This window comes from Triturus cristatus, chromosome 8 (genome assembly GCF_964204655.1).
Source record: "Triturus cristatus chromosome 8, aTriCri1.1, whole genome shotgun sequence".
NCBI classification, from domain to species: Eukaryota; Metazoa; Chordata; class Amphibia; order Caudata; family Salamandridae; genus Triturus; species Triturus cristatus.
Window position 1 is genome coordinate 462,875,503 of NC_140591.1, and position 22,178 is coordinate 462,897,680.

The 22,178-nt window shown below is 46.6% G+C and overlaps 1 protein-coding gene across 5 annotated transcripts in view; it reads left to right on the plus strand.

Annotated features, from left to right (window-relative positions):
• PHF11 (PHD finger protein 11) overlaps window positions 1-22,178 on the plus strand; it is a 438,587-nt gene that overhangs the window by 249,121 nt on the left and 167,288 nt on the right. For all 5 annotated transcript variants that reach the window (XM_085621915.1, XM_085621916.1, XM_085621912.1 and 2 more), the window contains one exon: window positions 12,897-12,994. In XM_085621915.1, the coding sequence (XP_085478041.1) occupies window positions 12,897-12,994 (98 nt within the window). The remainder of the gene's footprint in view (window positions 1-12,896; window positions 12,995-22,178) is intronic.

Sequence of the window (22,178 nt, forward strand, 5' to 3'; positions counted from 1 at the left end):
TAATCTGCAGCTCATATGCCTCGAACGGAATATGCTACTTACCAGTATGCATCTGTTCTTGGCATGTAGAGCTGCAGATCTACACACGCCCACCCGCCTCCCCGGCTACCTGTATCTGTTCCAGTCTATCTTATTTAGATACAACACACATGGGTTTCTTCACTGTTGTTACTACGCTCCATATTTCCCTCCTGGCGAAAAACAATCTGAGTATGGAGCCGAAGCCCATGCGCAATACGATCCAAAGGAAGAGTCACCGACCTCGTGACTTCCAAAGACTTTCCAAGAGGAAAAACAAACTGCAAACATCCGGGCCCAACACCAGATGGCGATCTATGTAAAAGTGTGTAGATCTGCAGCTCTACATGCCAAGAACAGATGCATACTGGTAAGTAGCATATTCCTTCTGTTTCCTCAGGGTGTTCCAAGCAATGGAATCGCTGGAGCGTAGGGACTAATGTGTCTAGTGAGGAAGAGAGCTCTCCGAAAACAGTGGTGAGCTACCTGCAGCAGCAGAGGTAGTGAGCCATCCTTCCTGCCACATGGGTGGAACATAGTGAGGATTGTGTGCACCGTATGTGGAATCTCATGTCCCGTTGTATCTGCCAAGTATCTACCTTCCACCCAGCGGGCCACCCATTGTAGCTGAGACGCTAGATAATAGTGCTAGGTTGATACTGACAACCCCTCTTGACCCGCTGATAAATACAACTGCGCGAGTGCTACTCTACAGTGCAAGGTGTTCCAAATAAGGTTACGGATCATGCGCTCGATTGGCCGAAAAAAGGATGGCGGCAGGTACAGGGGTAGATTTGTAAAATAGTAAAGGAGACTGGGGAGAACCACCATCTTGATAAGTGAAATTCGTCCCACCACTGAGAGAGAAAGTGTTTTCCAAAAGTTAATCTGCGATGACAAAGAGGTGAGTGCCCTGGTGAGGTTGCCATCCAGGAGGTCCTGGTCCCCATGACATATCCTGATACCCAGGTAGCGGAACATGGACTGCTGGCAAGTAACCAGGGTTTCATTATTAATGAGCCTTAGGTGCGTTAGGGTCAAATGGAAACAGACATGAATTATGCCAACTGACCCGCAGTCCCAAGTAGCGGACAAAATGACTGAGTGTATCGGGTATAACATCTGGGACCCTTCCAACATCTCCTGTATGTAAAAGAAGGTCGTCTGCATACTGGGAGATCGCGTGTATGTTTCTTCCCTCAGGAATGCCCCAGTACATTGCGGATGCTCGCATGGCCAGGGCCATTTGTTCGATGGCGAATGAAAAGAGGAGGGGGAGAAGGAGCAGCCTTGTCTAGTACCTCTGCCCACTGGTATAGGCTGTGACATCATACAGCCAGTCCAGACCCATACCACTGGGTTGTTGTATAGTAGTTTTAACAGCATGATAAAATATGGTCCCAAATCATACCGGGGCAGAACATTGAAGATGAAGGGCCACTCCAGCGAGTCAAACGCCTTCTCTAAATCTAGCACTATACATTCAGAGCTAGGCCAGGTCTGTGGTGCATACCGCATAACCCTGTACAGCCGGCACAGATTGAGAGACGTGGATTGATCCGGCACGAACCCGTTCTGGTCCTCATGTATTAAATAAGGTACCAATGGAGCCAGCGGCCCGCTAGGACGCTGGCCAATACCTTGAAATCCACGTTCAACAGTGCCAGTGGACGATAGGTGCCCAGCCGGGTGGGATCTCTATCCGGTTTCAGGAGGGTGACCAGAGTGGCTTTGCCCATAGAGCTCAGTAACTGATACAGGTGTAGTGCCTCTTAGTAGACCTTCTTGAGAGTGGGACCCAGAAGGTCCGCATAAGCTTTGTAGACCTCTGAGGAAAATCCATCAGGTCCCGGCACCTTCCCTGAGGTTAGGGATCAAATTGCTCCCTGGATTTCTGCTGTTGTAATGGGTGCATTAAGCTCCATACGCCTGATCAAGAGTGAGCCTAGGAAAGGAGAGTTTATCTAAAAAAAACATTTAGTTCCAAATCACAGGCCTCCATTGTTGACCGATATAGCGAGGTGAAATGAAGAACTAGCTCTTTATGTATTTTGTTTTGAGTATATTTTATCAACCTTTCTGGGGAGTGTAGTGCCGTAATGGGACCGCTCATTTGCTCTTGCCTAATTAGCCATGCCAGTAGGGACCCGGATCGATCAGCCAGGGTGTGCGTTTTTGAACAGTGTGCCGCATAGTTGAGGCACCTCAACCTCTATCAATTGAGTATGTTTAGCTCTTGCTTCCAACAGCTCCGGAGAGCTGGAGTATTCAGTTGACAAACGTGTTTCTAGTGACAATAATACAAGCTCCAGTTCTTGGAGCTCTCGTTCCACTTGCCTCCGCATACCACAGCCCAATCCCATGCAGTCACCTCTCAATGACGCCTTGAATGCATTCCATTCCATCGGGGCAGACGTCGCCGTGCCTGTGTTATGTAGAAAATAATCCTTAGCTGGAGTGCGGAGGGATTCGCAGAAAAGCGGGTCTTCCAGCATGGCAGGTTGCAGGTGCCATGTTGGAGTTGAAATGCACTGTTGGTCCCATTAAACTGTTTTGTAGTTGCGCTGTGTGTCCCATTCTAATGTTATGTAGTGGGGGTTATCTCCAAGTGCGTGTGTCCCTGATACTCTGCCTGCAACACATATGGTTGCAAGTTGGCCGTGCATAGGATCCTGTCGATGCGGATATGTAGGGTATGTGGAGTGGAGTAAAAGGAGTACACCTGTGTGGTAGGATTACGGTGTCTCCATGTCTCCACCAGCCCCCAACCGTCTGCCCAGTTCCTTAACAACGAGGCCCCACTAGCTACTGTTGTGCCCCTCAACGGTGGGAACAATCGATCAAGGGTTGTATCCAGTATGTTATTAAAGTCCCCTCCTATCACCCAGAGCATATCATACCATCTGGAGAGTACCGTTGACATCTTACTCCAGAAGGGCCCCTGTTCCGTCTTTGGTGCATATATGTTTCCTAGCAGCATACATCTACCATCTGGTCTACCTTTACGGAAAATATATCTCCCCTCCACATCCGTTTCCTCTCCTCTATTAGGAGGGGTTATCCAGATCAGTACCCCTTGTGCAAACGCCGGATAATTAGTGGCAATGATGTGTCCCCTTCACCTATGCTGCAGTCTAGTTGTCTCCAAGTGTGTTAAATGGGATTCCTGTAGAAGAGCTATCTGGACGTTGTGTCACTTGAGACATGTGTACACCACATATCTTCGAGAGGGAGTACGTAGGCCTCTCACATTCTATGTGATGATGCGTTGTGATGCTATGATTTAAGTATGTACTTGTATATGAGTCGAGAGGGATAAAGTGTATCCACACGGCCATATTGAACGATAACGAACGGGGTCAGCCATAATTGAGCATAGGAACGCCTGATTAAACATTTTACAAAACACAACTTCAACATTACAAACATGTAACACCAAAAGAGCGGATCCTGCAACCTTGCTGAACTGCCCAAATCTAAAGCTATATCGAACTAGAGCGAAACAACCCCTGAAGGCGTTTGGGTGTGAGGGTATGTGACTCCCATGAGCGTACCAAGGCAATATGATGATGATGACATCCACAGAACCCCTCACACACCTACTCACACCCCCATAAAACCTCTTGTACCCCCACTCACACCCATAAAACCACTGATATACCCATTCACAGACCTATACCAGTACTCACACACCCACTCAGTCCTCAATAGAGCCACACACACACACACTCCCTCACTCATACATCCACTTAGACAACCATTCACTCACCCATACAGCCACTCATACAACCAGTTACTCACCCATACAGCCAGCCACATAACTCACCCATAAAGCTACTTACACATCCACCTATTTACGTACAGTCACACACATACACTCACTCACCCAATCAGCCTCTCAACACACCCGCTCACTCACCCATAGAAGCCCTCATACACTCACTCACACCACCACTTACATGACCCTTGCTCCTGCAGTGTCCCGGGGTGCCCACCCCTGGGACGCTGCAGTTTGCTATGGCATGGTGGGAGCTCCGCTCCAGTCATGCCATAGCAAACTCAGCTCTGCTTTCAGCAAGCAGGAGCACAAAATGCTCTTGCTTGCGGAGCAGCGTCTGTTTTCCTGCTCGCTGTGAAGTGAGCAGGGAAACAGACACTTTACCTTTACTTTTTTTACCCAGGGCACTGTATTATTAACCCAAAGACACAGACACTTTGCTTTGGGATCCAGGGAGCTGCATGTCAGCCGCTCCCAGGATCCCAAAGCAATGCCGGCTCCCGCAGGAGGCTGGGAGTCTGCAGGGACTGTGGGGCCTTGAGGCTCACCCCGAGGTCCCAAATGAAGTGGCCAGGCCCTGGGGGACGAGGACCCCAGGACAGAAGATTGCCCAGGGAGGGAGCGGGGCACACGCCCACCCATCTCTCTTAGAAAATAAATATATGTTAAGGCCAGGCCCTGGGGATGGGGTCCCCAGGGCCAAAGTTGGCCTGGGGAAGGGGGCCGCGTGGCACCCCTCCCTTTGTATTATAAAAAAAAAAGCAAGGCCAGGGCCCGGGGGTTGAGGGGATGGGGTCCCCTGGGTAGAAATTGACCTGGGAGGGGGGCCACATGGCCCCCCTCCCTTGTTTTTTTTTTTATAGAAAAAGGAATTTGTAAAATGGGGCAGGCCCCGCGGGATGACGTCCCTGGGGCTGAAAATGGTCCAGGGAAGGGGGGCCACAAGGTCCCCCCCTTCCTAAAAAAAAAAAAAAGAAAGGAAAAAAATGTCAACTCGCCAGAGGCACGCCCCCTTTCTCCACCACTCTGCAAACGTGCATTCTGGTGCGCTGCTGTTTAGCAGATAAAGTCCCATTTGCTGGCGAGGGTCCTTGGGGGCAAACAAGGCCCCCTTTTACCTCCAGTAAGCCCCACACAGTAGGATTGCTGAGAGGTGGTCAGAGGCCACGCCCCTTTTCTCCACTACTCTGCATACTCGCCTCTCAGTGCACTGCTTGTGGGGGGGTGAGGTCTCCTCGCCTTCTGAGGGCCTCAGGACTGCCGCTTTATGCAGCCACTCCCACAAGGCTGATGACACCCGCCTCCTCGCTTGTGCCTCGAGGGCGAGTAATAGTTCTTGCCCAGCTTTGCAAATGCACAGGAAGACTCTTGGAGACAAAGTAAGTAAAAAATGTATATATATTTTACATAGTTTAACTTTCAAGTTTCATGGGGGAGCACCAAGCAGTGAGCACTTCTTTAAACTGCTCCATTGGTGTTCATTCTCTCCCTTTAGTTTTCCCTGATGCTGGTAGGTGGGGCAACTCCCCCTACGCCCCTTAATACCAGCTGCCTCTGCCGGTAAGTCCTCTGGCTGTCTGTGTCTCACGTTTAACACGAGACCAGGGTCTGCCTCGATCATTTGCCCCAACTGTAACTCCTCACTGCCTATGCTTAGTTGCCAACCTATCAAACCCACTAATGTAGAGGTTTCTAAAAAAAAAAGGCGGAGCATAACATAACTGTGATCAAATGTCTGTTGCTTAATGCTAAGTCTTTGGTGAAGCACAGTGTTGAGTGTGCCTCGCTTATTGAAGGAGAGAATTTTCAAATCGCCTTCATCACTGAAGCCTGGACAGATGAAAGTTCAGGCCCCGACATTGTAAAAGCTACTCCACCGGCGTATCTCTGTCACTACCTCAACAGGCCAATAAGAGAGGGGGGTCTTAGTCATAATATATCACAACTCACTAAAGGCTGCCTTTCACACAGCCTCTAACTTGGTCTGTGAGGCTCTCTCCTTTAGTTTGTCTATCACACCAGCACACTTTTAAGAGTATTTTACTATACAGACCTCCGGGACATAGGAGCACGTTTCCTAATTCCATTGGGAATCTGCTGGAAGAAGGGTTTTGTACAGATTCCTTCACAATCCTGGGAGATTTTAGTTACCATTTGGAATTATTGAAGGACCCTCACACAGTGGCCCTCATAGATCTGATGAAGAGTTCTGACCTAAGTCAGCAGGTGATGGGCCACACGCACATGGCAGGTCACACTCTTGATGGAATCTTCTCAAACTACCCTCAATTGTGCTTCACAGGCTCACTGCCTTTGACGTGGACAGATCATGCGGGTGTTCAATTTGAGTTAACCCTGGCCACCCATAACAGGACAGAGAAAGGCTCTAAGACTCAGATTAAAAGCAGAGCCTGGAATAAAATTGAGAGTACAGACTTACAAGTTGCACTTATGGCATCTGTTGGTCAGTTACCCTAAGGACTAGCGGAGGCCGTCACTCACTGCACATCGTGGGTAGAGTCAGCCTGTAATATACTAGCCCCAGTGAAAACGCTATGCCCTAGAAGGTCCCATCCTACAGTCCCCTGGTACTCAGAAAAATTGAGGAGACAAAAACTCTCCTGTAAGTTCCTTGAGCGGAGCTGGAGGAAATAATATAAGGAAGAGGAGAAAAAGAGTTGTAGAAAAAGCCTTGCCATCTATAACCTACTTCTATTCGAAGCAAAGAAAACATTTTTTTACGAATCGTATTAACTCTGCAAACAACTCTACCAAATAACTTTTTTAAACTGTCTCTAGGCTGGCTTAAAATTGAGGCAAGTCAGGAACTATGTGATGACATCGCCAGGTTCTTCTTGAACAAGGTAGAGGTAATTTTTTCGGACTTTAGTCACCCAAGCCCGGGGGAGCAGGAGTGTGGTTGGAGGGAAGGAGGCCAATTTCTGACCCCTCCCCGGTTTTTGATAGATTTGGGCCACTGTCCACAAATGACACAGAGAAACTGCTCCTCTGCACAAGATCAGGCTCTCCTTATGATCCCTGTCCAGTCTCAGTTATCAAACAGTCCCTGGTTTCCGTAGCCCTTATACTCACCCCTTTGTTTAATACAATGTTTGTAGCTGGGTACTTCCCTAGACCCTGGAAGCTGGCCTCGATATTGCCTCTGCTAAAAAAGCCCAATTTGCACCCAAAGGAGCCAAATAACTTCTGACCCATATCACGCTTCCCATTACCTGCAAAATTGTTTGAGAAAACAATGAACTCGCAGCTTAGCACATTTCTATGTGAAACCAACGTTTTAAATCCCACTCAATATGGGTTCAGAGAAGGGCACAGCACAGAATCCGCACTGATAAAATCTACGGAGTAGATAAGGGAGGCTGTGGACAGGGGAGGCAAGGCAGCTCTGATTATACTTGACCTGTCTGCAGCCTTTGATATGGTCCATCATGATGTACTGATGGACCGTTTGTTGGCATGCGGCATCCAAAGCATATGAACTCTTGAAATCTTTTCTAACGGACAGATCTCAAACTGTGGCACTGGGTAACTTCCACTCTAAACCATTCTCGTTGACGTGCAGAGTGCCTCAAGGGTCCTCCCTTAGCCCAACTCTTTTTAATGTATATGTTTCCTCCCTGGCGACTCTGATTAGTTCATTTAGATTCAGCCTGACATTGTATGCAGACGATACACAAATTGTGGTGGCTCTGCGGCCTGGTCAGGCAACAGGAATTGATAACCGGTTCCATGATTACATGGCAGCTATCGGGAGCTGGATGTCAGAAAACTGCCTGAAACTGAATTCAGGAAAGACCAAGGTCATCCTATTTGGAAACAATCCCAATTTCTGGACCCCAAGGTGGTGGCCAGAAGATATGGGGACTCTTCAAACTCCCGTTAGGAAGGTGAAAAACTTAGGAGTCATCATTGACGAGAAACTTAACTTTGGCGATCAAGTCAACGCAGTGGCATCATCCACCTTCTTTATAATCAGAATGATTAAGAAAGTACTTCCCTTCCTGCCGGCTAACAGCCTGCGGACTGTACTCACTGCACTTATGTCCAGACTCGATTACTGCAACAGCCTGTACTTAAATATTCAGGAACGTTTTTTGAATAAATTGCAACTGCTGCAAAATGAAGCAGCACAGCAGCTTACTGGTACTCCTAAATTTGCCTCCATTTCTAAGGAAATTAAAAAAACTGCACTGGTTGTCGGTCAGGAAACGGGTGCGCTTTAAAGCACTTTGTACCGTCTAGAAGGCAATACATGGTATTGGCCCAGACTTCTTGAAACGGCAAATGCAGTGGTACATTCCCAGAAGAACCCATCGCTCCGGAGGAACCAAGTTGGCGATAGTGCCACATATCAAAAAGTCCTCATGGGGTGGTGAAGCTTTACAGTGTGTGCAGCTAAGGTCTAGAATGATCTTCCCCCGTATCTGAGTAAGGCCCCTGACCTCCTTACTTTTCGGAGAGGATTGAAAACTTGGCTCTTTACGCTTTAACCCTGCCTCCTATCTCAATTTCTCAGAGAATTAGTGGTCTGCGCCAGGACACCCTCGGGTAATTGCCGCGCTTTAGAAATGGCCATAACATAACGTGCTAGCTAGTAATCTTTCATTCTATGTCCGGACCAGAGGCTCAGATTATGCTTGTTCAAAGCTGTCCCATTACAACAAAAGCCACATCTAGAGTTTTAAAGGTAGAATCAGAGTACCAGTCAGCAGGTGCCATGATAGCCTCTAAACGCGAACTAAGTGAGTATGACCTGAATGCCATAGCTCTTCTAAACGAATGAACAACAAACAGGGTCGTTATCTATTCCTGCTTCAGTCAGCAACCATCTAACCCACCTAGCTAGGGTATCTGACATCACTGGACCTAAGGGTTTTTTCAATGCAATGTCTAACTACCCCCTCCTCCCCTGTAGTCTGGCACAACTCTGTAGTGCAATCCTCTTAGGCCTTTAAACATCTTAGCACACACAACTTATGATTGTCCGGGAAAGCTGGATAACTCGCACATCGTCAGCGTGTCTTTTTTCAATTAGAGATCTTAAAGGTCACACCGAGGGTGAAAAAACTCTGCCTGTTAAGTCCAGGGTCTTCACAGCCGACACACTTCGGCATGAAATGAGACACAAAAGGGCCATCAGTTTTGCTGACAGCTGTTTCCTGGGCAGATCCTCATTCACAAGCCAGGCTCTTAGGAATCTAAGAGCTGCACCTGCATTGGATAGGACCGTGTATCTAAGCTTGGGAAGCTGCACAAGCCGAATACCTTGTAGGAGTTTGTAAACTAAAGGATTCTCACCTACTGGCTTACCATCCACTGGGTGATGCCCTTCTGATATTCCGTAGCTGGAAATTGTTGACTGACCGGTATTTTAACCCTTGTTTGGCCAACTGGGGCAGGAAATTAATAATCAAATGCAAGTCGGCCAAGAAATTGGATACCGTACGAAAGTGGGACTTTTTCTTACGTGTTTGTGCCGAGGGCTGGAGCTCCTTCATGGGAGAGGTCTGATCTGGAAGTTTGCGAGAAGTCATCATTGTGCACTAGATCCCTTTTCGTGGAAGACCCCGAAGGACTGGGGGGATCAGAAGCCCCATAGCCGGGGTCCAGATTCTCTCTAATGTTCAGAGTGGGGCCTTGCTAAGTGGAATTATCCACCCATTTTACCTCCAGAAATGAAGCCGAGGTCTCTTTACCCAGTTCCCAGCTGGTATTGCGTTTTAGGGGTCTTGTAAAGAGCGCTAGAATCAGAGCTATATTCACATTCTCCTGAACTGAGTTAACTAGGGCTTCCTCTAGTTGCTCCTCAATGTGAAAATCAGAGACGGGGCCCTCATATTCATAATAACCTGCATAATCCTCAGGGTACAATTTTGCCTTCATGGACCTGATAACACTATTAATGTTCTCTAATGAGAGGAGGCTAAGGATGGAGACCCTAAGCAGGCTTCAGAAGTGCAACTTTTGTACACTAAATACACTAATAGACCCAGTATGTTGTTAGTGGAGGGTGCGACCTGCAGCCCCTAGGTCGGTTCCCTGCTCAAAAATTGTTTCAGCCCTTTTAAGGGCCTAATGAGGAGAAATGTATATAATGACTCGTGAGGAAAGCCGCCATCGCCAGGCTCCGTTGGTGGTAATACTTTGAATAGACACGGGGAAACACAGTAGGCGGAGGACAGCGTCGCTACAGGAGGAGCATTTGCATGTCTTCAATCCTCCTTATTCCTCGCTCCATGCCGGTCATGCACAAAGGAGATTGTGGTCTCTGAAATACCCAGAAAGGAAATCCACTGAGAAAAATAAAGGTGGTGTTTTAGCACATAGGGCACAAAAAGACCTCAAAGGCTCTGAAGGAGCTTGCGAATTGCTCCATGTCCATAAACATCCAAGGCTTACCTAGCTCCCAGAATAAGCATTACAACGGAGGGAGGACAGAGGTGTGCAGATGGAAAAAGGGAGAGCAAGTAGGAGGTCAGCAGGGGCAGTGGCAGCAAGCTAACCATTGAGGGCAGACTGCAGAGGGTTGGCCAACAGCAGGGGGATGGGCCTGTCCCAATCCTCGGTTGCGAACTGTAGAAGGCTGCGTGCAGTGGAGGTGTTGGCTGAAAATGTTCCAAAAACATTAGAAAATGGTTAAATAGAGTAAATAGTTAGTTAGGTATGGTAATAGGGTAGTATGATCTTCCCTAACATTAAAAAAAACATAAATTCACTGAAAAAACAAAGGTTAAAGTGACGTTATAGTTCGATGTGGTAATAAGATCTAGTTGGGTGTTGAAATGAGTTAAAGACTAAAAACTAAAAAAAAAAAAGCGAAACACAGAAATTGGCCAGTTATAATCAAGTGACCTAACCACGCACTGCTTATGACAATGTAAATCATCATGACATTTTAAATGACATAATTAATGACATCATCCAAGCAATTGCTCCTCAAATTACCCTGTAAACCGCTCTATCATTTTAGAAAAGAAAGTGATTAGTAAAGGCCCACATTAACTGTACGTGTGTACAGCAATGAATTATAAATAATGTAGTATTGGAGCCAAGTCTGATTTAATAATTTATATGGCGCACAGTTTAACTATTAGAAACATTTTAAGAGCGAACAGTACTTAATTTAAACATGGTAGAGAATGAGTGCAACTAGTGTGAGTTGCTGACGTACATTACAAATAGGTTGTGGCTTAATCAAAGTCCTGTTGCCAAAATCCATCCCTCTCGCTTTGCATGGTACCCGCTGCAGCTGGGTTTCGTCAGCAGCCGCGTTCTTCTACACTATATACAATTTCCTGAGACTGACATCTAGGGCTGCCATCATCTCCCCCCTGGCCCTCCCTCAGGTCCCTAGCTGTCATGTCAATCCCCTTAGCTCTCTCACCTCCATTCTTCTAGAGCCTGGCTGAAAGAAAACCTGTTTGTCTTGCTTCTGGCACAAGGCTCCTGGCCTTTGTCAGTCATGGTACAAGGCTCCTGTAGTGAACTGCTGTCACCCAGGGAAAGATCCTGACTGGGATCCGCCGTCACTGCTGATCCAACCAAGGTGTACCTCCTTGCTTGTCTCCATGAAGGTCCTTCATGCCATGGCCTGCATGTCATTCCAGGAGGCGTTCCCACTCCCCGCAGTCTGTGGTGGAGGATTGAGAGCGATCAAGATCATCTTTGCCCACTTCTCTCACCCGTGCGGTCGCAGTCCTGGATGCATCAACACTCCACTGGTGCCATGTACCTGCCACCTGTGCCCCTCTCATTCAGGGTGAAGTATACAAAAATGGGATGAATGGAATGCTTGATTTAATCTCGCCCACAGGAAATTACTTGGCCCGCATCCCAGCTTATCGTTATTTTGAAAACCCTGCCACCTCAGTTTGGACCCAGCCATATGCAAATCAGTCTTGGCTCTGGATTGCTTGTGCTTTGGTTCGGGGAGGACCTGCCCTGGAAGTTTGGGTCGGACTGTCCCCAATGGAGCCAAGAATAATTTGCATATGGCTGCGTCCAAACTTTTTGTATACTCCTCACTTTCACGGAGCACCCTGCTCGCCGACCATTCCTTATTCTGTACAACCACCAGACACTCTATTTATTAGTTTGGTAACTTCCCCTGCCTCGCCATCAGTTCTGCCTCACTTACAGTGCAGGTGGTGTTTAAAGTGGCCACGAGAACAGTTTAAGGGACTGAGAAGCAACAGAAAGAAAAGATAGTGGCCATTCCTTACCCCGTCAGGTTCCGGACCAGAATATTACTTTTTATAGATAGTATGACTAGTATGTAAAACGAAAAACCAAGTGGTCGCACACTGCTCCACCTACCAGCGTGTTGCCCCAAAGAATTGTGGTCCCTGTAGTCAGCGTCGGCGGGTACGCCTATGCCCGAGTCTTGAGTGCAAGTAAGTGTAGCGTTAGCCATCCCTGGACTCGTGTTTCGAGGTAGTTGCCTCTCGTCAGCAGGGAGTAGGTGAGTGTGTAGGGTTGCTGTGTAGGCTGCTAAAATAAGTATGTAAAACGTACAGCACCAAAGTGTGCCTCAGTAACTACATGGCTAACTAATGTTCACAAAATATATACATGCTCATTCAGATGTCTAACACAAGCAATCATTCTCAGAATAATTAGATATTCTGTTTTTAACCAAGCAAAAGATTTCATAATTTATGCAAACGTGGCTGATTGATCGCCTAAACATAGCTTTTGCTTTGTCCTCGCAAATCATATGCAGTAATCCAGACTCTGCAGCTAACAGCGATAATAAAACAAAATAAATAACGCAGCCTAGAGCAATATGTATTGTTTGTTCCCTTCACATTTTTACTAGGAGTGTTTACATTACAATCTTCACAACTTAGTGTACCCTTTCTGTGGTTGGAAATTTCTGCAAAACAAATTTATAGTTTTTGATTTTTCTTGCGAAGTCCTTTTTGTGAACTCACTTCAACATTTGCCCCTTTCATGAACTGTTTATGACCTCACATATTAGATCACTCATGACTTGTTAAATGGCATAACTGAAATTGAAAAATGAATTTGTGGGTTGGCTCTATTAAAGTTGTGATGGTTTCTTTTACTGTGATTTTAGAAAAAGAAACAAATGGCAGTTGTCGCCCTCTGGATTTCAGTGGAAATGCTGCTGCCGCAGGCTCTTCGAGTGTCCACAGTAATCCATTAAAATCAGAGGTAAATGTCTTCAACGCTTAAGGCCAATTATGAATTTATAATTTTCCAGTCGAGTGGCCAACGTGTTCATGGTCAGTTGCACTGCTACACCATTGTAATTCGAATGTACGATGCATTACCTTTTGAATCATGTGACTTTGGTACGGAATCGTACACATACACATCTATATACACATTTTAAACATGTTAGCTCAACCTCACCTGTATGTCACTGCTCCACCTTTTCACTTCTGCTCCTTTGCATGACATCACGCACATTTGCACATATGAACTTTGCAATCAAAATATTCAACTATGTGACCCTGCTCTGTTATCCTTCTAACTGAATGACCTAATGGTCACATAATACCGACAATTCACTGTGCAGTTGTGAGCCCATTTGTTTCTGGGCCTTGGGACAGTCTGTGGTTATTTGGAAGTTTTCATGAAGGTTAATGCTGCTAACCAATGTCACAAGTCACCTATACCTGGACACTTGGCAAATGAAGAGCAGCATAAATGATGTACAGAAGAACAAGGCCGGAGGAGCTAGCACCTTCTGGGGCTGAGATACGAACCCAAACAAAGTAAGGTGGGATCTGCTCACAGTGTCATCCTCTGATGATGAGGGAAGGAGAATCTGGAGGTCCCATCTGTTCTCTGAAATAATTGGCTCTCAGTTTTCTTAGTCTTGCTTTCTTTACAGATAGCAGTCACCCTGCGGCGGCTCCTCCGCTAAGGCGGAGGAGCATCGCCCCATTGCTCGTTCAGCAGTGCAAAAGAAAAATAAAATGATAATAAAAAGAAGTTATTATCATTTTATTTTTCTTTGCGGGACTCCAGCCAGGTTGGGTGGGGCGGGGCAGGGCTTGCCGCCGTCAGAGAGAGCAGGAGTGGTTTGCACTCCTTCCCTAAGTGCGCATGACGGCTTGGCCGGCCCTCTGGGGCAGTCATGCCCAGTGGAGAACATGCCCAGCCTCCCAGGTACAGCCTGAGCGGCCACACAGGCCGCTCAGACCAACCATGATGCTGCTCCTGCAGCTTTATGATTGTCTGAAAGAGCCTGGGTGCTTCCGGTGGCAGAGAGCGAGGAGGGAGGGGAGACATGCGGTGGCAGCGAAGAAGGTACGTTTTTTTGGTTTTTTTTCCATGCCTCCCCCTTTTGCCCCCCTCCCCCCCCAGCCTCACCATCCCTGTACAGATGCGGTTGTCACTGAGCAGTTCGTCAGTAGAACAAAGATTCTAGAATTCCCCATGTTGTAGTTTCCCCAGTGACCCTTTAGGAAACAGGGGATCAGATCATTTTGTTTAAGCCTAGTCTGTTGGAATCTGACAAAAATGTCCTAAATCAAAAAGTCTTTTTTATCCGAACTACGCAATCCTGATTCAACTGTAAACATGTGGCTGTATAATTCTGCAAACCAGAATTACTGGCACCCCTGGTCTGAGGAATTCTGGGTGCAGAATTGATAATGCGGGAAAACTGATCATTCCCAGACTGTTGATTTATCTTTTGACAGAAAGGCACTGTAGTGCAAATATATGAACACAGTGTTGTAGTCTATTTAAAATGAACACAGAGATGGCCAGATGGTTGGATCCACTTTCTAGATAGAAGGGGCTGATTCATTCAAGAGGCAGGGAAAGTACTCCATCAATGAGGAGAGGATCATACTACTTCTATGTATCTAGCCAACATACCAAGAGGATCCAACTAGTACTAGTGCTAACAATAGCAAGGTCGGGCAACCAGATCTGCCGGGAGGCGTAGATCTTACCGACCTGAACCCTGGAGTCTGCCAAAAGAACAACTCTCTTTTTATTGTCACCCCTACTTTTACCAAGCTAGTATGGTGAAGAATCCTGCAACCCCTAAATATATATGTGATTTTTACAGACAGATAGGTTCTACATATTGTTTCATTGTTCACATTGGCACTTAATTGGATTTTATTAATAAATAAGTACAAGCTCACGCAAAAAGGAAAATATTTCCAGGAGAGGGTGAAATTTAGGAAGCTCGAGACCCATTATAGATCTGTATCAGTTGAACAAGTGTCCAAAAAAGTAACCATTGACAATGGTCACCCTCAAAGGGCATAATTTTCCACCTGTTCAAATAGGAGTTTCTAGTTACAGGATGTCCATTTCCATGAACTCATCCATACCAAGTACCTGAGGTTTATTTGTTTTAGGATCAGAGGCTAACAGCACACGTTCTGGATGCTGCTGTTTGTGCTCGAGTAGGTTACACCAGTGTTTACGAAATGTAAAGCCATGGTGGCAGCACACCCCAGACACCTTCGCTATCACACGCTGCCCTACAAAGATGTTGATGCTGAATATACAGGTGGCAGAGTGATTGAGGAAAGAAACAACCTAGAACCCTAGAACAACATGCACAGTAGGCCAGCACAGATTCCTATTAGGGATAATGTCCTGTTTATTCCATACATTCCTCACTGAACAATCAGCAGACAATGCTGACAGACCGAAGGTCTTTGAGCAAAATAGTGGAGGTGGTGTGAGCTTTAAAACTGCGGTCTAGACATCAAGGGCAGTCATGGAGAAAGCGATTACTCTTAATGGTTCTGTAACAGGGAGCTATCTGCCTAGCTCCTTATGGCATCGGGCAATTCAGAACAAGCCCTCCATCTTGATAGAGTACTTGCCAAACTTTGGCATCACCCTGACAGATAACCTTTTCAGGGCCAAAAATACATACAACTTATTTCAAGTGGGCGGGGTAGGTCTACGAGCGACACGGACTCGGCATGTCAAACGCAAGGAACTCCTTGCGCAAGCCTACCAGGGACTGCAGTGGTTTATCCTATGGAATAGATAGGGTAGACCGAGACGCAGGTAACGATACCAGTTATACATATCAACGCTTGTTGTCTATCACTTTACCTGTCTGGATAGACTTGTAGATAGAATTTCAAGGTCCTGACGAATCACTTGAATACTATTCAGCTTTAGTGAGAAACATGTTGACCATGAAGAGGCAGTGTAGATAACCCAGAACATAGACCTGAGTTTCTATCACTTTACCTCATGTTTTTTAACCAGGTGAGGAGACATCATAATAAAAAATTGAGATAGTACTCCCTCCCCTTTTTAACATTCATCTACATTATCACCAAGCCCCACACTTTTCAAGTTGAACAACCGGCTATCGTGGATATAGAAGATCTCCACAAGAGTGCTCTCTAAACAAGAGCCCGTCGGGTATTGCACCAGCCGACTCGACGTAGGAGCAGCCCGATGATGTTACGTTACATCCTGAAGGGTATGTGATTCACAATATCCCGATGGCTGTGTGAGGGCTCCAATATCCACAACAGATACCTTCCTACATGGTACATCCCTTCCCATTCCCTTCAGGAACAGCTTTGTCACTTGTTATTTATATACTTTGGGCACACTTAGCTGGACCTTACCAAAAGCCCTTTTTGGCCCCCCCTCCCTCTTGTTGATTCACCATGTCTTCAACAAGTGGGGAACTCTACTGCTGGAGCTGTTCACAAAGAACACAAGCAAGAAGTGCCAGACATTTGCTAGCAGGGACTTGCAACCTGCCACTTGGTGGGGTGATCTGTAGGAAATCCTCTTGAATCTTTACTTGTACTGTTCCTCCAGTTCACCTTAGCCTCAGATTGCTGTCCAACATGAAGAAGGTAGGATGCAAGTTGGCAGTCATAGCCCCAGCCTGAGCACGGTGGCTCTTGTACTCAGAAGTTTAAGTTCTATCAATGGACTGACCATTCAGATACAGAGTTAATCCAACCCTGCTGACAAAGGAGGGGGGTCAGGTCTGCATATCTACACCTAACTGCTTTAGTCCTGAACAGTTTAGTTCAGAGCGCTCCCTAGCCTGGACGATTGAAGGAACTTCCTTCAGACAATTAGGCTACTATCTGCCAGAAGGACATATGCTTTAGAGTGGAAAAGATTCTACTGTAGTATAGACCATGAGAAACAGTGTGCCCTGGTCTCCATTGCTTTTGAGAAGGCCTTTGACTCTATGCACTGGCACTTTCTGTTTCCCCTTTTAGAAATGATTTAACTTTGGGCCGCTTTGTAGCAATACTGTGTATAGATCCATGGGCAAGGGTCAGGCTCAATGGAGCACCATCTGCACCATTTATCATTGAGAGGGGCACCAGACAAGAATGCCCTCTCTCACCCCTCCTTTTCACCCTGACAGGAGAACCCCTGATGAAATGGATCCGGTGGGACACACAATTACAGGTATTCTAATGGGCCAAAGCAAACAGGACAGAATATTATTGTATGCCGATGACCTTTTAATTTCCACAATTGACCATCTACAATCTATTCCCCGAACAATATAAAATCGATGGAGGGCCTCCAGCCTGTCCATGAACTGGACAATTGCCAATCTGTTTCCCAGTGCCTGCAGCCCATACAGATATTAGGAAGCTGATAGATTTGCATTGAGCCTCAGGACACTTTACATATTTAGGCACACATGTGATAACTGGTAGTCAACAGGCATAGAGTTTGAATGTAGGAACATTAATTAACCATTTAAACAGGCACATGGAGTTTTGGAAATCCTTACCGCTTGATGTGGTGGGTAGAATGACTTCATTCAAGATGAGATCCTTCCCATGGACTCCTTACATCCTCCAAAATTTCCCATACGAAATAAAATCCTCCTTTTTCGAAACGCTTCAGTCAGCAATATTAAGGTTCCTATGGGCTCGTAAGTTACGCCAAATCTTGACCAGGAAGTGTGTCCTGCCAACATTAGAGGGTTTAGTCCGTGCTGACTTTTAGTTCTACTATTGGGCTAGTCAGATCACACCTATAAATGACCAGCTATTCTTAGACCAAGAGGATCCTATGGTGGCTTTGGAATAAGAATGTAGAGAACCATATGGCTTACTTTACAGTATACATAGGCAGTTGGTTCACTCCCAACCCCCCCCCCCCCCCCCTCCCCGGCACAGGGATGACCTTGGCTTGCTGACACCATGTACTTTCGAGCAGTTCTATTCAAACTTGCAATGAAGACTACACTAACCTTTCAGAATATAATCCTTTGGAGGCAGAAATTGCACTATCCGTCATCAAGGGTAAGGCGATCCCTAGATTACCTCACGCAGTGGTAGTTAACTCTTCTGACCCCTTGGAGACACTGTGCGTCAGATGGGCACAGGCTGTCGGCCCATTATGACGCTGATTGGGTGGAAGCAGAGCTGGCCCCTCGAGTCTTGGTGATCACTATGAGATTGCGACTAATTCGGATAAAATACTTTTATTTCTTTATTTATAAATTTCCTAAGAATCATAATTAACCATGTTTACATACATTATCAAGTCGATCTTATGTGGCATAATATACTGTGAACAATTGTACTCAGCACAACACCATGTGATGATTAACCTATCTTTTGCCCATCGTAGCATCACCACAACATGAGAGCGAAGACAATAATCATGCATTAGTTTGGAATAGATCAGGGTGCGCACGTAGGTAGTCTGTGAGAGGTCCCAGAAATTAGAAGGCTTAGCTGTTGTGGGCAGACTTATCTTTGCAATATATAAGTCCGATATCCAGCGGACTACCGTTGGTGTTTTTTCGAGCTGTCCCATTGCATGACTACTCTCCATTTCGCTAGTGGTAACATTATGGCTGCCAGCTTTTTTCTTGCAGATCTCAGATGTGTCAAGTGTCCAAAGAGACATAATTGCATTGTACATTCTAATTGACATTGGAGGATTTCATTTAGTAGATGGATCACCTGTTCCCAATAGGATTTCACTTTGCTGCAATACCACGCCACGCGCCCAAAATCAGCTTGGTCTAGTTTACGCCTTTTACGTTTCGCATCCGCTCGTAGACCGTGTTTGTGCAGTTTAATTGGAGTGTGATATGTCTGGTGCAGGTATTTATAGTGTATGATGCATACATTTCCATTTGGTGTGAGTAGTTCAGTAAGTGCACAACACGATTGCCACTCATCTGTCTCTAAAGGCTTGTCAAGATCATATTCCATCTGTCCTGCGCCTTTTGTGTGTTGGCGCCAATTTCCCTCTGCAGGGCTCTATATAGTTTTGCTACTATGTGTGTATTATCTGGAGCGGTTATCAATAGTTGTAATGTTTCTAGTGTAGGGGGTTCGCTCGGATAGGAAGAGTAGTGTTCCTGCACGGCTGCGCGCAATCTATGATAAGCAAACTTGAACAGTAGTGTTTGATTGCTCAGAAATATGTCATCCTGTGTTATAAAGTTCCCATTCGGGTACATGTCGCCCATCATAGTGATGCCAATTTGGGTCAGTAATTCCATGCTTCCTTTCTCTTGTATAACCGATAAGGCTGGATGTTGTGCTAGAGGTAGACTTGGAGCATACAGTGGAGTTTTGTCTGCGAGTTGGGCCATGCGTTTCCATGCCAGGGATTTGGTTTGCACAGTGTTGATTTCGCATTTGGATAGATGGGGTCTTTGATGCGGCAGTATATTTGCTAATTTAATGGGGTGAGCATCACCGTCCTCTACTGCGAGATGCGGCATCAAACGCACCGTGTGGAACCAGAAGCGTGCATATTGCGCTTGTGCACATAGATAGTACAGGTATAAATCGGGCACTGTGAATCCCCCGGCTGTGAATTCAGTTGAAATACTTTAAGCGAGTAGACTATGGCTGATCTAGGCGTAGCAAAGGAGAACTGTCCTCGGTGTAAAGTTGAGCAGGGCACCTCCTATCAAACAGTTTTTACATGCCCAAACATGAAGCAATTCTGGACACGCATTCCATCAATCCTTACAGAGGTGGTAGGCAGAATGGTCGTAGCCGATCCCAAGATAGACTGATGGATGAATGTGTGCCCTGCACCACTAGCCTCCTTGTGGCTTTGGGACTTCTAATTGTTAAATGGGATATTGCATGGCATTAGCGCTCTGATGCGTGGTTGCAAGGTATGGATTGGTGTTCCAGGGCAGAGGAATACTTCTGTAAATAATAATGGGAGATTGGCGTTTCAGCAGCTTGGTGGCGGTCAGCAGTGTAGTGACTGGGAGCCACGGACTGCGAGTTGCAGAGGACGGCGGAGGGTAGTGAATATTGGACGAGCTAGGTGAGTGCAGGGGACACTCTCCACTCCCTCTCACACCGCTAGAGCCATTGTCCTTTTTTTCTTGCACCCTTCTCGCTCCTCCCTCAGTGGCGTAACAAAACCATAGTGGGCCCCCTGCAAGGCACAGAGAAGGGGCCCCCTCATAAAATCAACCTGCCAACCATTATGTTTGAGTACCTCAAAACCTGCAACCCATACCGAATATATCACCAGGAGTGTTAGTGCACATTCCTATGGTGACCAAGCTATACCTGGCTAATGAGCCCTAACTAAAGAAAACCCGGTCTTTGCTTGTGCTCTGATTCAGAGAGGCCATGGTCTGGCAGTTCTGGTTGGATTGTTCCCACTGGAGCAGGGTCAAGACTGATTTCCATACAGCTGGGACCAAACTGAGGTGGCCTGGTGTGCACAATAATGATGAACTGGGATGCAACCGGAGTAATTACTAGTGGGTGAGATTAAATCAAGCATTCTGCCCATCATTTTATTGCTCAAGGCAGCTCTTTAGAAAAGGGTCTTCAATTAATTATTTTGTGAGCAATGTGCAGATATTAGTGAAGTCCATTAAACAATTGATGATGCCCAAAGTGTCACCCTCAGTACCATCACCCCATGATTAAAAATACCCATTATCTTTTTTTCAGTTGCAGTTCTGCATCATACCTTTTCACAGAACAAAAGTTTACATGGTACAGTGTACCTCACGCGCCACTGCTAAAGGAATACTGTTCTATAAATGTCGAGTTGCCTAGTAGCTGCAGGGCCCAGGAGACCTGCCAGCTTCCCCATTCAGCACACTGGGCAGTATTACACCAAGTACCATGGTTCCCCTATCTGACCAAACTAATAGTACCGAGAGGAGATTTTGTTTCCATTTGAGACAGCTCACATTGCCATACCAGCTATCACATTGTCATAGTGTGCACATCATGTAAGCAATGACAAAAGAACAAATTTGAATGACTTTCCTCCAAACACACAGCATAGCTACAAAGAGTATCTAAACTTCCCACTGCCATCCATATGTACACTTAAAAAAGTATTGTCGAAGCCAATAGATCTAATTTAGAATGCCAGAGACAAGCTATTGGCTTTGAATTCTTGTTTATAAAGCCCTGCTTAAAAACAAAATAGTTAAACAAAAAAACAACATTTTCAAATACTGGAAGAAAAGCAAACTCATACTTTTATCTATGTCCAAACTGAGCACTTAATTCCATATTTGCAATCTTTAGAAACAATGTGGTTTATTTTTCAAATACTACTCACCCTGGAAATTCAGAATATATTAATATGGTCTTTTGCGCTTGATACACCTTAAAAAAGAACACTGAGGGGGGGCGTGTCCAAGATGGCAGACGAGTAGGACGTACCTATCCGCTGCTCCTGTCCGCTACCCGGGCCTTACCTGCACAGCTTCGACCAGCACGACTCTTCTTGCTGATTTGGCCCCTGACGGGACCCAAGACGAGTCCTAGCCTCTCAGCCATACCTCGGATGCGGTGATCCTGATTGACTTCTGTCCCCAGAGCCGGAGACGCGCCGAGCTGGCAGCATTTGGCGGCCGGCCCAACGCGGAGGTGACGAAGACCGACGCTGTGGCCTGTGGGCACCTCCGCTGCAGTCTATGGGTGTCCCCGCTATCCGCGGGCCGAAGCTGTGAGGTCCTCCTTGAGGTGGCGCCAGTACTGGGGTAGCCTGGAACGTATGTGGCTGAGACAAGATGGCGACACGGGACTGAGCTGGCTGGAGATGTTGCGCTGCCTCCACCAAGGTGAGCTGCCGCTCAGCGTGATTCTGCAACCGAGCGCGCCTGAGTTGTCGTGCCTGCCCTTTCGAGCTTTGCCTTGCCCACCGGAGTTTGCCACCACCGGGGCCCCTCGCAGCTGCACCGGGAACGGCGGACTTTCCTGGGAGGCCAACTGGACTGCTGGGCTTCTGGGCTGCGATTCGAGCACCTTCCACACCCTGTAGGTCTGGGGTCCTCTCATCGTCCTAGCTCTGCGCGGAAGGCCGCGACTGGGAGCACGTCCTAAGCTTGGTAGCCCTGACTTACGGGATTCCTTCACCAACCCCGAGGTGCCATTATGGAGGAGAG